Raw genomic sequence first — 14157 nt, 5'->3', positions numbered from 1 at the left:
TCCAAGCAAGTTAATTAGCTGGGTATTCCTCCAGTTCTGATTAATAACTGAGTACAGATGAAGGCCTCAAAGCCTCTTTATTTTTACCCCCTCTTCTCTCGAGAAAGCCTGATGGTTCCTCTATCTACACCCAGCTGGCCTATTCATTCAGTGGTAAAAGGAGCCAGAAAACGTAAGGTTAGAAGACAACCATAAATCTCATTCATTCCACCCTGGGAATCACAATCAGCTCATCAGTAAAGAGTGGCCCATCTTGCTGATCCTACACTGCAACCCCCAGTGAAGAACCCTCCTACATGTCAGTACTTTTGAGCTCTGGGATGTGCTGCCCTCCAGGGCTTGCACAGGGCAGCATTGTCTCAACTAGGCTCAAGCTCCATAGGTGGAACACACAGTGTTACAATGTGGTGAGCCACAGCTACCTCACTCCCTCCAGGAGGGGTTGGCCTGCAATGGCTGTTCATTCCTATACTCCCCGGACAGCACCTAGAGGTATTTCAGCCAATATATGAACTTGGGCTGCCTGCAATGGCAGGGCTTTATTCCTCTACAACACAGAGCTAGAAAGGCATCAGAAACTTAGCTCACTCACTGACAGTGGTGAGTGATAAAGCAGAACATTTAGCATTGGTTCCAATTATGTACTGATCTGGTTCTGTGCATTAAATGGCAACAATCTGTGTTGTTCAGGTTTATGATCCGATGATCACCATACACTTGTAAGGACCATTTTATTTACTTATTCATTCCATTTGTTTAAAGGGAAAGTCTGAAAGGGCAAATGAGCCCCTTTTTCAGCGAAGGCCAAAAAGAAATTACAACAGTAGTATATACACACCATACAGAATACTTGTGTAATGTTTAACAGCATTACATACAAAGTACCATGAGAACTGTTTACAGTAGTACTTATATAAGATACAAAATGCTCAGGTAGCATTACATACAAAGTGAAGATGAATAAAGCAAATCATTACGATATAAACAAGTATATTCTGCAGCAACATAATCATTAGGTGCAGTTAAGCAGTACTACATTAAGTCAGATGCAACTACATGGATTTTGTCATAAGAAGAGAAGAAAATTGAAAAATAAGAAAATGGAGAAAATTATTGACATGTATGTGTACATAGGAGAGGTAGTTTAGGGAAAATCTAGCTGAGGAATAGCACTGGCATAATCTGGAGTCAAGCAGGAACAGTTTTAATTTATCTTTGAAGATAGGAGCATTGTTGAGGAGTCTGCTTAGAGTGGAAATGGAGCACCAGGATTTTGGGATACAAGTGGAGTAAACAGCATTTTTTGTTTTGTTATGAACTTTGTGAACTGAGAGGAGAAGTTTGTCAGCAGGGCAGACAGCTGTAATGGTGGAGGGGGTATAGGGTCAATTAGTAAATATAAGGGAGGAAAGAAGAGTACTTAATTAAAACAAAGAGTTAGAAGGTCACACTGAAAAAACAATCAGAAAAAACTAAATGAAAACTCCAGCCAAGCTAGAACTTCCAATGAGTGACCTCCCAAACCTCCTGTGACAGAGACACATGGGATATATGCAAATGACCCCTATGAACATCAGGTGTTTCAGCTATACGGCGATTCTGATTGCCCATGACTTTTACATTTAAAGTCGTTTTAATGGACAATTTCAGGCCAATAAAGCCAAACGCCACTAGCTATTGGCTATGGATATGCATATTTTGGCCTCGTTATGACCTCGTCAGCATAGCATAAGCAGAGTGTTTGACTAAGCATAAGAAACACAGGAATGTTGTACCCAGCTGATGTCCATTATCATATCCATAGCTAGTGGGGTTTGGCTTTATTGGCCTGAAATTGTCCATTAAAACAACTTCAAATGTAAAAGTCATGGGCAATCAGAATCGCCATATAGCTGAAATACCTGATGTTCATAGGGGTCATTTGCATATATCCCATGTGCCTCTGTCACAGAAGATTTGGGAGGTCACTCATTGGAAGTTCTAGCTTGGCTGGAGTTTTCATTTGGTTTTTCTGAAGAGTACTTAATTACAGACTGATGGCTCAGGAGTTGTGTGTGCATTATTGTGACTGGGTTATGTCTTGTATGTCTGTATGACTACAGTTATGTGGTTGCCTTAAAAGGTCCTACAAATGTAATGGCATGCTATCACATGTAGGTATCCCATGTGAGAACTTTTCCAATAATGCATTAAAATGGTACACGAATTATGGGAGTGTACAAAAAAGGCAGAACAATAAACAGCTCTAAAATTCTACAAACTTATCTAACACAATATTACTGTAGCACTGAATAAATCTGAAAAATCGATTATGGATAGCTGTGTTATTAATGCATGTAATGCTACTTATACATGATTGGCTGTTTGTGAAGTGAACAGAAAGAACCAGGATCTTTCTGGGTTGTGAGCACCTCTTCACACCTCCTTAGGAATGCAACACAATAGCCCAGCAGGCATTCTGTCACAAGCAAAGGAACTCAAGCTATCCAAGAACTACATAATATGATGTGATGTACCCTTTCCATTCATATACTATCTGTGCTATTCAAATGTGCTCAACTTGCTGTAAATAACTACAAGTGACAGCACTGATATGCTCCTTACTTAAAGCTACTAAATGGGGCACAATGCATACAATTATTTAAGAATATTACTGTACTACAAATTGCAGGAATTATTTCTACACATATTCACTCATTACCTGAAGAGTTCTTTAGCTTCTAAAAACTGAAGCTGTGCAAACTGTATAAATCCCGCCTGCTGCAGAATTCGCCTGTACATTACCTGAAAAACATACATATGTAACTGTTAATTATATACTCGTATTTAATATAAACATTAGATATACCTGAATAATAACTATTTAACATAAATAACTGACAAAAGTATAATGGTGGGAACCATTATAAGTCAGTTTCCAGTTCTGCATTAAATACAGTTTAACTTATCCGTCACAGTGACCTTTGGCTGCAACCCAGTTAAGATATAAACAAAAAAAAAGTCAATTTGACAGCAGATGAGGACCACATGTTCCAAATGTTTAGCTAAAGATAGTTTGCAATAAACAATGTACCTCTTTCCAACTGTTCACAAAACTGGAACCCCATCATATGAAACATCAGTGAGGTCAGACTAGGAAGTCAGCAGTTATTTGCCTCCTACTGCTTTTTATTTTTCTGAACATGGTATCCAAACTGCCATCTTCCAGTCTCTGTCAAATATCAAGCTTCCCAGTATTTGATACAAGGAAGAGTCGATGGTGTAATTAAAGGACTCCCACATTTTCTTTAATAATTCAGGTGTGCATTTCAGCAGGCCCCACTAAACTGTCCACTTCAAAATTTAATTGTACCACAACACTCTTACAGCAATCAGGCTTGCTTTACTGAAACAAAAGTACAGTTTTTTAAGATCTTACTATAACAGTAGATGTCCCTCTCTTCACTGTTGCAGTATGCTTCACAATAGGGATCTGCTGCCAAGGATAGCCCAACAACCAGCCAGTATACCAAACACTTTAGATCTTGCATGCGCCATATGTCACACGTATACTCAATGTACAGGACATAGGCCATAAAAGTGACTTACGGACTCAGCTACCCAGAACTGAATTGCCCCAGAAGAGACTAGTTTCCACAAATCAAAAAAAGCCATGTACATCTAGAAGGAGAAAATGCAGATGGAAAAGGGAGTTTCTCAGCCAGGAGGGGAGCCAAAGTAAAATCCAAAGGAAAAAAGGGGGTTGGAGAGGGGGGGGGTGAATACTGCAACAGTGAAGAGAAGGACATTGAATGTGTCCTTCTATATCATTGTTGCAGTATTCTTCACAGTAGGAAGAGTACAAAAGCTCAAGAAAAGGATTTGGAGTGGAAGGCTGGGAACAGCCCTCAACAAACCCATGTAAAATGTCTTGAGCAAAACCTGCTCTAGCCCTAGAAACCATATCCAATTTATAAACAAACCCATGTAAAATGCCTTGAGCAAAACCTGCTCTAGCCCTAGAAACCATATCCAATTTATAATGCTTAGTAAAGGTATGCACTGAAAACCAAGTACCAGCTTCAAAGAGGGAATTGGTTTCCAATCCCTTGAAGAAAGCACTAGAACAGGCAACAGACATAGTGTTATGACTCTAACGACAGTAGACACACATTTGCCATGAAAAGAACAGCAAAAAGAAATGGCCTTAAAAATCCAAGAGGAGATGGGTTGTTTAGAAACAGCCAAACCCATTATCCCGGGATGAAAAGAAACAAAAACCTGGTCAGATTTTCAAATGGCCTTAGTTTTATCTAAATAATACCTGAGCTGTCTCTGGAAATCCAAGGTATGTAGGACCCTCTCACTAGCAGACTAAAGAGAAGGAAAAAATGAAGGGAGTTGAAATGCTTGATTCAAGGACATTTCATTGACCCCCTTGGGCATAAAAGAAGAATTAGTACAAAGGGACACCCTGTCCCTGTGAAAAAAAAACAGAAAATAAGGGATGGCCATAATGGCCTGAAGCTCAGAAACCCTCTGAGCAGAAGTAAGAGCAAGTAATAAAACAGTCCTCCAGGAACAATGATGCAGAGAAGCTGAACCTGCAGTCTCAATAGGAGCCTGGGTCAATTCCCCTAAAACAAAATTAAGGTCCCAAGGAAGGGGAGGAACAGACTTCCTTGGAGGCCTAAGATACAGGACACCTTTAAGGAAATGTTTGACCTCAAAGCGAGAAGCCAAAGCAGGTAGACAAGCAGAAATAGCAGACAAATGGATCTTAACAGAAGAACAGGTCAAGCCAGACTGGAGCACCCACACAAAGAGGAAAGAACCAGGTGGACCTCCACTAAAAAAGGATCCTGGTTATGACCATGGCACCAGACAGGAAAACTCTCTTCCATTTGGACATAAAAGACTTTCTGGTTGCAGGTTTTTGTTGCTTCCTGTAAAACACCGAACACGCCATTATAAGAGGAGTGCCTAAAAGGGATCAAAACCCTATCACCTACAGTGTCAGTTGGAGAGTAGACAAGTGAGGATAGATTAGTGACCCCCTTGTCCTGTGTAAGGAGGTCCAAATGGTGAGGTAACTTGTGATGAGTGCTCCTGGCCAGATGCATTAAGAGGGGGAACCGGTGCTGTCTTGGCCAACAGGGAGTCACTAACAAGATCTTTGGGGAGTCCAGCTGAATCTTCTGCAGGACTCTTAGGAGTACAGGAAAGGGAGGGAAGGCATAGAAAACAGTCCTTTCCAAGGAAAAGAAAGGGCATCTGTCTTCCACACCAGATGGCATGGTACTCTGGAACAGAAAAGTGGGAGCATCCTGTTCAGAGGGGAGGTAAAAAGATCTAACTGAGGAATACTCCACCGATGGACTATGTCCAGAAACATGTCTATGTGAAGCATCCATTTGTGAGCCTGTTTTGGACCTGCTCAAAGTGTCTGCCACTAGATTGTGCTCTGAGGGGATATACACTGCCTGATGAGTTAACTGATAACGGACAGCCAGATCCTAGACCTGAAGAACCAACCTGCAGAGAAGGTAAGACTTTGTGGTGTTGTACATGTAAATCTTCAGAGGGCCTGGAGAGAGCAATGGGTGAAAAGCCTGAAGGGCCAGAATCATTTCTTTGATGAAGATATGGCCTGACCTCTGATGGGGGAGCCAAAGACCTTGAACTTTCAGATGACCAGAGGAAGCCTCTCACTCTGTGTTTGAAGCATCACTGAAGAGTTCTTGAGAAGGAACCGGAGGCTGAAAGTGCAGACCTGGGCTGAGAGAAAGTCGATGAATCCACCACTCAAATTCCTGCTTTAGACAAGGAAGGAGAGGCACACTGAAATCCTGAGGATGGCAATGCTGAAGCCAAACTGACTTGAGGTACCATTGAAGCTTCCTCATGGGAAGTCTGCCAAGAGGAAGCATTGAAATAGAAGAGGCCATAAATCCCAGGGCTCCATGAATCTCTCTGGTTGGAATAGCAGGGAGAGGAAAAAGAGATTCAAAGAAAGCTGTCAAGGACAGAACTTTTGCCGGTGGAAAAGAAGTCAACATTGGCATTGTCTGAATCCTGCAACCCAGATACACATGGTCCTAAGAGGGAATCAGGACAGAATTTTGAAAATTGATAGCAAACCCCAGACTTTGTAGGACAGATATAGTGAACTACAGGTCTTGTAACAGGCAACTGGGAGTAAGCACCTGAAGCAGCAGGTCATCTAGATAAGGAAAAATCTGAAATTGCAGGAGGTAGGCATTTTTGTGAATACCCTAAAGGCAGCAGAGAGGCCAAAGGGCAAAGAAGAGAACTGAAAATCAGAGGAAGAAACAAACGTAAAAAAATTCCCAAAAAAGGGTGAATAGGAACAAGAAGGTAAGCATCCTTCAGATCCAAGGACACCAGAAAAGCCTGGGGCAGAACAAGACAAAACAAAATTTGAAGAGTAAGCATCCAAAAAAAAGGACCGTTGAGAAAAATGTTGAGCAAGGAAAGATCCAAAATAGTTCTTGAAGTATCTTCCTTTCAAGGGACCAGGAAGATCCTGGAGTAAAATCTCTTTCCTACTTGTGAAGGAGGGGCAGATTGAACAGATCACTGGTCTAACAGGGACCCAAGGACCTCCAGGAAATGAGGATGTTGCTCTAGAGAAGGTTGGGGAATCCCTAAAAAAGGAGGGAGAGGCTTCCAAACCATGAAGTAACCCTGGTGGATAACAGATAGAACCCAAGAATCCAAGGTGATGACATACCAGTTTGGTAGACACATGGAGAGCAGAAATGACAAGGGAACCTAGCTAAGGGGTAGGAGGGAAAGGAGTCAAAAAGAAGCAGGCTTGTCAGATAAAGGAGGTTTCTGAGCCATAGAAGCATGAAAGACTTGGCAGGAAGAGCTTGCCTATGACCTGCCTTTGGTGGCCTAAAGAGGTTGCCTGTGAACAAAAGCAGACCTAGTAGGACAGTTCCTCTGGAACTTAGGGATGGGGGTACAAAATATGTTTAAACTCCTGCAAAGCTTTACTTTTTTCCTGAAGAGACAAACATATCAGTGATAGCAGTCCCAAATAGATTTTTATTATCTAAAGAAGCATCCAGCAACTTGACTTAAGTGTCTTCAGGTAAAGACTGCAAATGAAGGCAAGAACAGCACCTCAAGACAGACCCAAAGCAGCAGCTCTGGAAGATGCATCAGCAGCATCACAGCTACACTTGATAGAGCGCTAAGCCACCTGAGAGGTGGAACCTAAAATAGATACAGCAGAAGATTTTGTTTCAGAATCAGGGAGGTCATAAATATTGCAACAAGCCTGGGCAATCAAGGCCAAAGCATATCTGGTCATGTGGGTATAATAATTAATGACCTGAAAGGCCAAAGCAGAAGCAGTATAAATTGTTTTACCAATTCTCGCCATTGCCCTGCTATCCTTATCTGAAGGTAGAAGCTTGGAAGAGGGAAAAAGTACAGAAGGCTTGTCAGAAGAGAAAGACACCACAGCAGGGTCAGCGAAGGACATTTAAATAAGAAATGACAATTATCAGGAAGCTTACAGAACCTGTCAGGTTTCTTTGGAAGCAGGAGGCTGAGAATCAAGAGACTTAGAGGCAGCTATGAAAATTTCTAACAAGGGAGCCAACACAGGAGTTACTGCAGAAGGTTTAGGAGTGTCCACTTGAAGCAGCTCATAATACTTTTTCTGGATATAAGACAACTGAGAAGAATCCCATTTAAAGTATTCCATCATTCAAGCTATAATGTCTCCAAAAGACAATTCCTCAAAAGGAGACTCAGACTCTTCTTCATCAGAACCATAAGCCAAACACAAAAGCAACTGGGAAGAGTAGAACAGGGGCTCATCATCAGACTCTGAGCCCTCAACTGAGGAATGAGATTCCCTAGCCCATTTTGAAGGAGAAGTTGTTCAAGGGGTAGTAGGTTCAGAAACCCCTTGGGAAGGCTTCAAGTTCAAAGCATTAAATAGGTCCTGAGTACACTCTTGCCATTGTCTTTCTGGATCCTTATGGTGTACTCAAGTATGTTTAGTTTTCTGCTTGTTCTTACTAGTGACATCAGCCCTAACAAACACCTGAGGTTCCGACCCTTGACAAGATTCAGTTAGAGTTCCCAGAACCTCTTACCTGATAAGAATCTGCAGAATCCCTCTAGAACCTTCTGAGATGAGCAACTGCAGTTCCCCATCAACATCTGGAGCAGACTCCTGCAAAGCCTCAGAGAGCATGCAAAATGAAAGATCCATGTTGGCCTCCGACGTGGTCATGGCAGAGATTCCGCCGTAGACACTGGATGTCCTACAGAGCTTTCAGCCACTTCTAGACAGATGCCCAGCGGAGGCTAGACAGCCAAAGAATCTGGCCAAGATTTTTTGGCCTTCTTCTTGCTTAAGGGGAATTCTAAGTTACAACATTCTGCCATGCTACCCTGAGCGAACAGCCTCTGGTTCTCAAGACAGATGTCCATGGAAGACAACAGAATTATAAAAATTTTAGGTACAAATGCTTTGCAAATTATACAGAACGTATGGTCATGAGATTCACCCAATAAAAAAAGACACTGCTCGTGATGATCCTTATAGAGAATCTGCCTCCCACACCTTGGATGACATGAACTTTAAGTAACAAAAGACCAAAGGAAAAAGACCCCAGTGGGTACTTATCTGACAACTAGGTATTCAGCATAGCAAAAAGGCTTTCAGACTGATGAGCAATGATGATGTTTGGACTGGTGGCAAAGAAGTTCTGGGTAACTGCGTCTGTACTTCATCTTTATGCCCTACATAGGATCATAACAGGTTACTAGGCTAATGCCCCAGGGCCCTTATAAGCCTAGCCAAGTTCAACCCATGTTCCCAAAGGTGTCTGGTTCAAGCAGACACTAAAATCAGCACCTACTGCCTCTGTCCAAGACGGACACAGGTGGGACCCCCAGGGTGAATTTTCAGTTACCCATCCAATCATCCAAATTATGTTTAACATGAATAGGAAGCTTGTTCCAAAAGTGGGGCAACCTGTGTGAGACAAGTATGTCTCTCCAGCAAGTTCTGTTGATGTCACATACCAGGTTGAAGTCCTTTGAGCAAGTGACCCATGTGCCATTTGACTTGTGAATGTGCAGCATTTCCATTAAAGCTGGGTCAGAGATTGCTCTCTACGCATGGCACAGGTCGCCTCTGAGCAATCTGTATGACACAGAGTAAAGTGACAATGACTTCAGTCTGTCCACATAAGACAGGTTTTGAGGACCCTGAATTTTCTTTGTAAGGAATCTTTGTGGTCTCTACAATTGCTGCAGGCGTTTGAAAAGGAACATACCTAAGGGAGCAGTGTACTCTTTTATTGGCCTGATGAGGGAAGAGTACAGGGGGGTTATAACCTCTTTTCTTCTGGAAGCAATGCCCTTGCGTATGAGATAATCAATATAAAATGTCCTTCTTATCACTGTGGAGACATGGTGATCAAAGTTAAGGTTGCTGTTGACCTGTGTGCTCAGATCTCTCACCACTGACTGTGTTCTTAGGGTATTGCTATTGATATGGTAGTTTGTAGAAACATCAACCTTGTCGAAGGGGATGATAATGCATTTTTTTGCATTATGTTCAAGACCATGACTTTGCAACAGTCATTAGTCTGTGTAAGACTTTCTTGAAGGATGACGACATCGCTAGGGGTTTCAATGGTCGCTCCCAGTTTGCAGTCATCAACAAACTTTGTCAGCCACAAACCTTTAGTTTTAGCCTGTACTTCTGAGAAGTAGATTCTGAACAGTAGGGGTCCCAGAACGAACCCTGTGGAACACCACTGGTTATGGGTCTGCTGGTGGAGGTAGAGTCCCCTATTCTGACTGTATGAGTTCTATCAGTGAGTTAGTTTGCAACCCATCTGACAATATATGGATTGATACCCAGCTGGATGAGTTTTATCAATGATGGGGGACTGTGTCAAAGGCCTTGTCTAAGTCTAGGCAGGCCGTATGCACAGATTTGCTATTGTCTAGGCCTTTGGTGACTGTCTCAAAGAAGTCCAGGTTTAACAGGCATGGTCTCCCCTTGGCAAAGCCAAGCTGGGTGGGGTCCAGCATTTGGAGATTTCCTATACTTTTGTTAGTAAGATTCATGATGATTCGTTTCATCGCCTTGCAGATAGGACTGGTCAGGCTAATGGGTCTGTAGTCCCTGAGGCCCGTGGATGCGCCCCCTTTATGCAAACAGATAATTGTAGTGGTTTTCCATTCTGCTGGGATGAAGCCAGTGCTTAGGCTGTGATTGAAAAGTGTGCCCAATGGTGATGCTAACTTCTGTTTTAACCCATGTCAAACACAGCCCAGGATGCTGCCTAGTCCCACAGAGGCTATATTTTTGGCCTTGGAGAGGGCATTTAAGACCTGCTCCTCGGAGATACTAGGTGGGGGACAGATGTTAGGGATGCTTTGAAATATATGTGGTGGAGACGGGGGGAGTGAAGTTTTCAATGAGCCTGTCAGCCAGCAGGTTTGCTACATCCACAGGTTCTGTATATGTAGTACCATTAACTATGAGTTCAGCGCAAATTTAGGCCTTACCTTTGAGATTATGGATGTAATTAAAGAACATCTTATGGTTAACCCTTAGTTAGGGAAGCTAATCTGGATTTGTAGTTAGCTTTGCAGGACTTCAATAGGAATCTTATTTGCTTGTTTATCCTGAGGAGGGAGTGTTTCTAGCTTTAAGACCATTCCTTCCTACTCTTGGACAGCAATTTCTTTCTCTTATTGTATAGCCTGTTAATGGCAGCTGCCAACCAGGCAGGTTTGTTTTTCCTGGAAGATCTTTGGTTCTATCAGGTATGGCAGAGTCAATACAATTGTACAGCTGCTCGTACAAAGCACTGGTGTATAACTCAGCATAGGTGTCTGTTCCTTCAGTCAGAGGAAGGGCTATGAAGCTATTTATGCCGTCATGTAAGAGGTTGTAATTGGCCTTGGATAATTTTTTTAGTCTAGTTGTTGTTAAGTGGGGGGGTCTTGTGTTACAGTTACTTCTAGCGAGACTGATCTGTGGTCAGATCTCACCAAGGATGGCCACACACTGGGGGTGGTGCGGCGGTTCCCCCATGTTGGTGAGCACCAGATCCAGGATGTTTGCGCCCCTTGTGGGTGTGTTAACTGGTCCAGGGCACTGGAGCTAATGAAGTCCAGGAACCTTTGGGCAAGTGACTTAGAACACATATAATTTACCCAGTCAATGGCTGGGTAATTAAAGTCACCCAAAACCAGAGTGTTTGGTTGTATCTTGATTGACTCAAGTAGATCCAAGCAGGCTGAGTGGATGTCCTGATTCACTGAGGGGGTCCTAAAGCTGGTAATGACCGGAAGAGGGGTCTTCCCTACAGTCAATTGCACCTGAAGTAATTCAAGGGAATCATGCTGCTTAACCAATCTAGAGGTGTATTTATCTTTAATGAATATTGATACACGGCCTCCTTTAGTTCTCACACCTTCAGTTTGTGGTCTGAATGTGTGGAAAGAAATGTAACCTGGTATAGCCGACATGCTCTCCGCAGCTTTAAACCAGGTCTCAGTGACTGCACAAATGTCAGCATCTTCCAAGGTGAGGACTGCTTCCAGTGAGTGCAGTTTCTGGTTTAGACTCCTGGCATTTAGCAGCATAAACTTGATATTGGTTTTAGAGGGTATTTTTATGTTGGGAATTTTGTTCCTGTGACATTTCCTTAAAAAAGACGCTATGAGGGTGGCAAGAACCTTAGAAAGTAATCAAAATCCCAAGGGTGACAGATGAAGACCATCTCTGGCAAATCATTAAGGTCTGTGACCATGTCTTTTCAGGCTGATAGATACTGGATCCCCTTTGAATGACACCAGAAACTAAGCCAATTGCTGAAGTAAATCATTTTTTTGTTTGTAATGAGGTATCATCCTAGGCGAAGGTAAAATGCTGCTTAAGGCTACGGACATACCTGCCTGAGACACATAATCAGAGAGCTCGGTAATGTCTCTCTTCATATAGTCCAGTGAGGTACATCTCAAGTCATTCACACCAACATGGACTACGACAGAGTCATAACAGTGCCCATTGTTAAGAGACATGAATGTGTGTGTGTAATGTGGTGGATCTTGGCAGCTGACAGACAGCTGACTATAACTTTTTCCTTATCCAACCTAGTGACAGGGACATATGTGCGTCTCTCAACTGAGTCGCCCTATGACTAAGATGTTTGCTTTTGTGTTATGCCTTAGGGGCTTGACTGGTTGAGACACTGCTGTGTGATGCATTACGTATACTATGTTCTGCAGAGGATGTATTATGTGAATCGTGCTTATGTTTGTGTTTGGGAGGTCTCTGATGTTTAGGCAACCTTCTGGTAAGGACCTCCACACATGTAGGTTTATGTGTTGTTGGCTTGGTAGGTGCAGGAGATGGTGTCTGCATGCTGACAACCTGCTTAGTATCAGATGAACTGACTGGTGAGCAAGACAGCCTGGATTCTAGGTTCTCACATAATGAATTTGTGTGGACTAGATGATGTGGGTTGTCAGTGTACATGAGGCAATTGCTACATTGCCTCAGGATGCCCATGTCAACCAGGATGGCTGGAGAAACTGTAGGAAATTGTCCATCCATAATGCTATGTAAGTTGATTGGCTCATAAAAACAGGGATAGGACAGGAGAAGTGTACAAAGACTACGAAGGGGCAGTGGGTAGAACCCGTGCTGGTACCTCAGGAGCTTTGCTGAATGTATCATCTGTCAGTGAGGGACAATCTTGAGAACTCACTGATGGAGCACCGCAGAGTACTAACGGAAAATTTGCAGGCAGAAGTGTTTGCGTCTATAACCGCCGATGGTACTCACCACTGCTTGGCAGTATGCAAAGCACAAACCCATGCAAACATGGTGCTTATGTAGCAAATGAAAGCAAACTGATTTAAACAAATTAAACAATAACAAAGCTCAAAACTGAGCCCTGTTCCAGCAATCTTCAATCAATGAGTTCTAACTGCACACTCCTGCCACTAGAGTGCAGGGGAACCCTCTACAACAAAAGATGGCCTGGTTTATTGCTCAAGTTATACAAACAAAAGTAGATTCAGCAGGTCTGAATCTAGTCTATGCTACAGCAAACAAAGTGCAACAATTTCAGAAAAAAAGTTCAAATAAGCAGTTATATGGCAAAAATGCTGTTCAAAAGTGCAATATACAGTAAAAAATTCTACTTTTGCAGAGATCAGCATATGCCTTGGATTGATCAGATACATGCAGCAGAGCAGTAGTCGATCGCCAAACTCTGTGGAGCTTTGCTAAAACAATCGCAAACCCATGCAAAAGTGGTGGTTATGTAGCAAACAAAAGCAAACTGATTTTACCAAATTAACCAATAAAAAAGCTCAAAACTGAGCCCTGTTCCAGCAGCCTTCAATTAGATGAGTTCTAACTGCACACTCCTGCCACTAGGGTGCAGATGAACCCTCTCCAACAAAAGATGGCTTGGTTTAGTGCTCAAAGTATACAAAAAGAACTAGATTCAACAGGTCTGAGTCTAGTCTATGCTACAGCAAACAAAGTGCAGCAATTTCAGAAACAAACTGTTCAAATAAGCAGGCACAATAAGCCTTCAACCAGCAACTCCCATTCAGAAGGGCAGAGGCTACCCTCTCCTTCCACAAGAGTGTAGGCCACAAGCCTTCTTAAGGTAAAATTACTGGCCTGAAGCCCAAGCACTTAAACCAGAAGTAAGACACTTTTAGAATAACAGACACACTAAGTCTTCAACCAACAATGAAGCTAACCTTCAGACCCTTACAAACATGAAAGGGGAAGTCGGATATTGGATAGACTGGAATAAAAGATGCATCATTATGACAAGTATATAACTTTTTATCCTATTCATTCAATCCATCTGATCAGATAAGTGGGTCAGAATCCCAAGGCATGGAAACCCTCAGTGGCATAATGACAGGGAACCTATCAGGATCGTAGCACAGGGGGATGCTCTAGCCCTGGAGGTAATGTACAACTTGTAATGCTTAATAAAGGTATGCATGATTGTCCAGGTGTCAGTGGCAGCCTGACAGATATCATCAAGTGAAAAGGCTCCAAACAATGCTGAAGAATTTGCCATGGCTCTAGTACAATAAGATCTTGGTTTACCACAAAGAGGCTTGTTG

At 42.6% G+C, this 14157-nt stretch overlaps 1 protein-coding gene across 1 annotated transcript in view; it reads right to left on the bottom strand.

The window, feature by feature from the left end:
• The window catches only part of TGFBRAP1 (transforming growth factor beta receptor associated protein 1), a 1222189-nt gene that overhangs the window by 732832 nt on the left and 475200 nt on the right, over nucleotides 1-14157 (bottom strand). The window contains exon 4 of the mRNA XM_044070999.1: nucleotides 2702-2784. Coding sequence (XP_043926934.1) covers nucleotides 2702-2784 — 83 coding nt within the window. The remainder of the gene's footprint in view (nucleotides 1-2701; nucleotides 2785-14157) is intronic.

Source organism: Protopterus annectens, chromosome 5.part0, assembly GCF_019279795.1.
Source record: "Protopterus annectens isolate FY-2018-M chromosome 5.part0, PAN1.0, whole genome shotgun sequence".
Lineage (NCBI taxonomy): Eukaryota > Metazoa > Chordata > Ceratodontiformes > Protopteridae > Protopterus > Protopterus annectens.
Note: the sequence above shows the minus strand (reverse complement) of the source record. Positions and strands in the feature narration are given on the sequence as shown.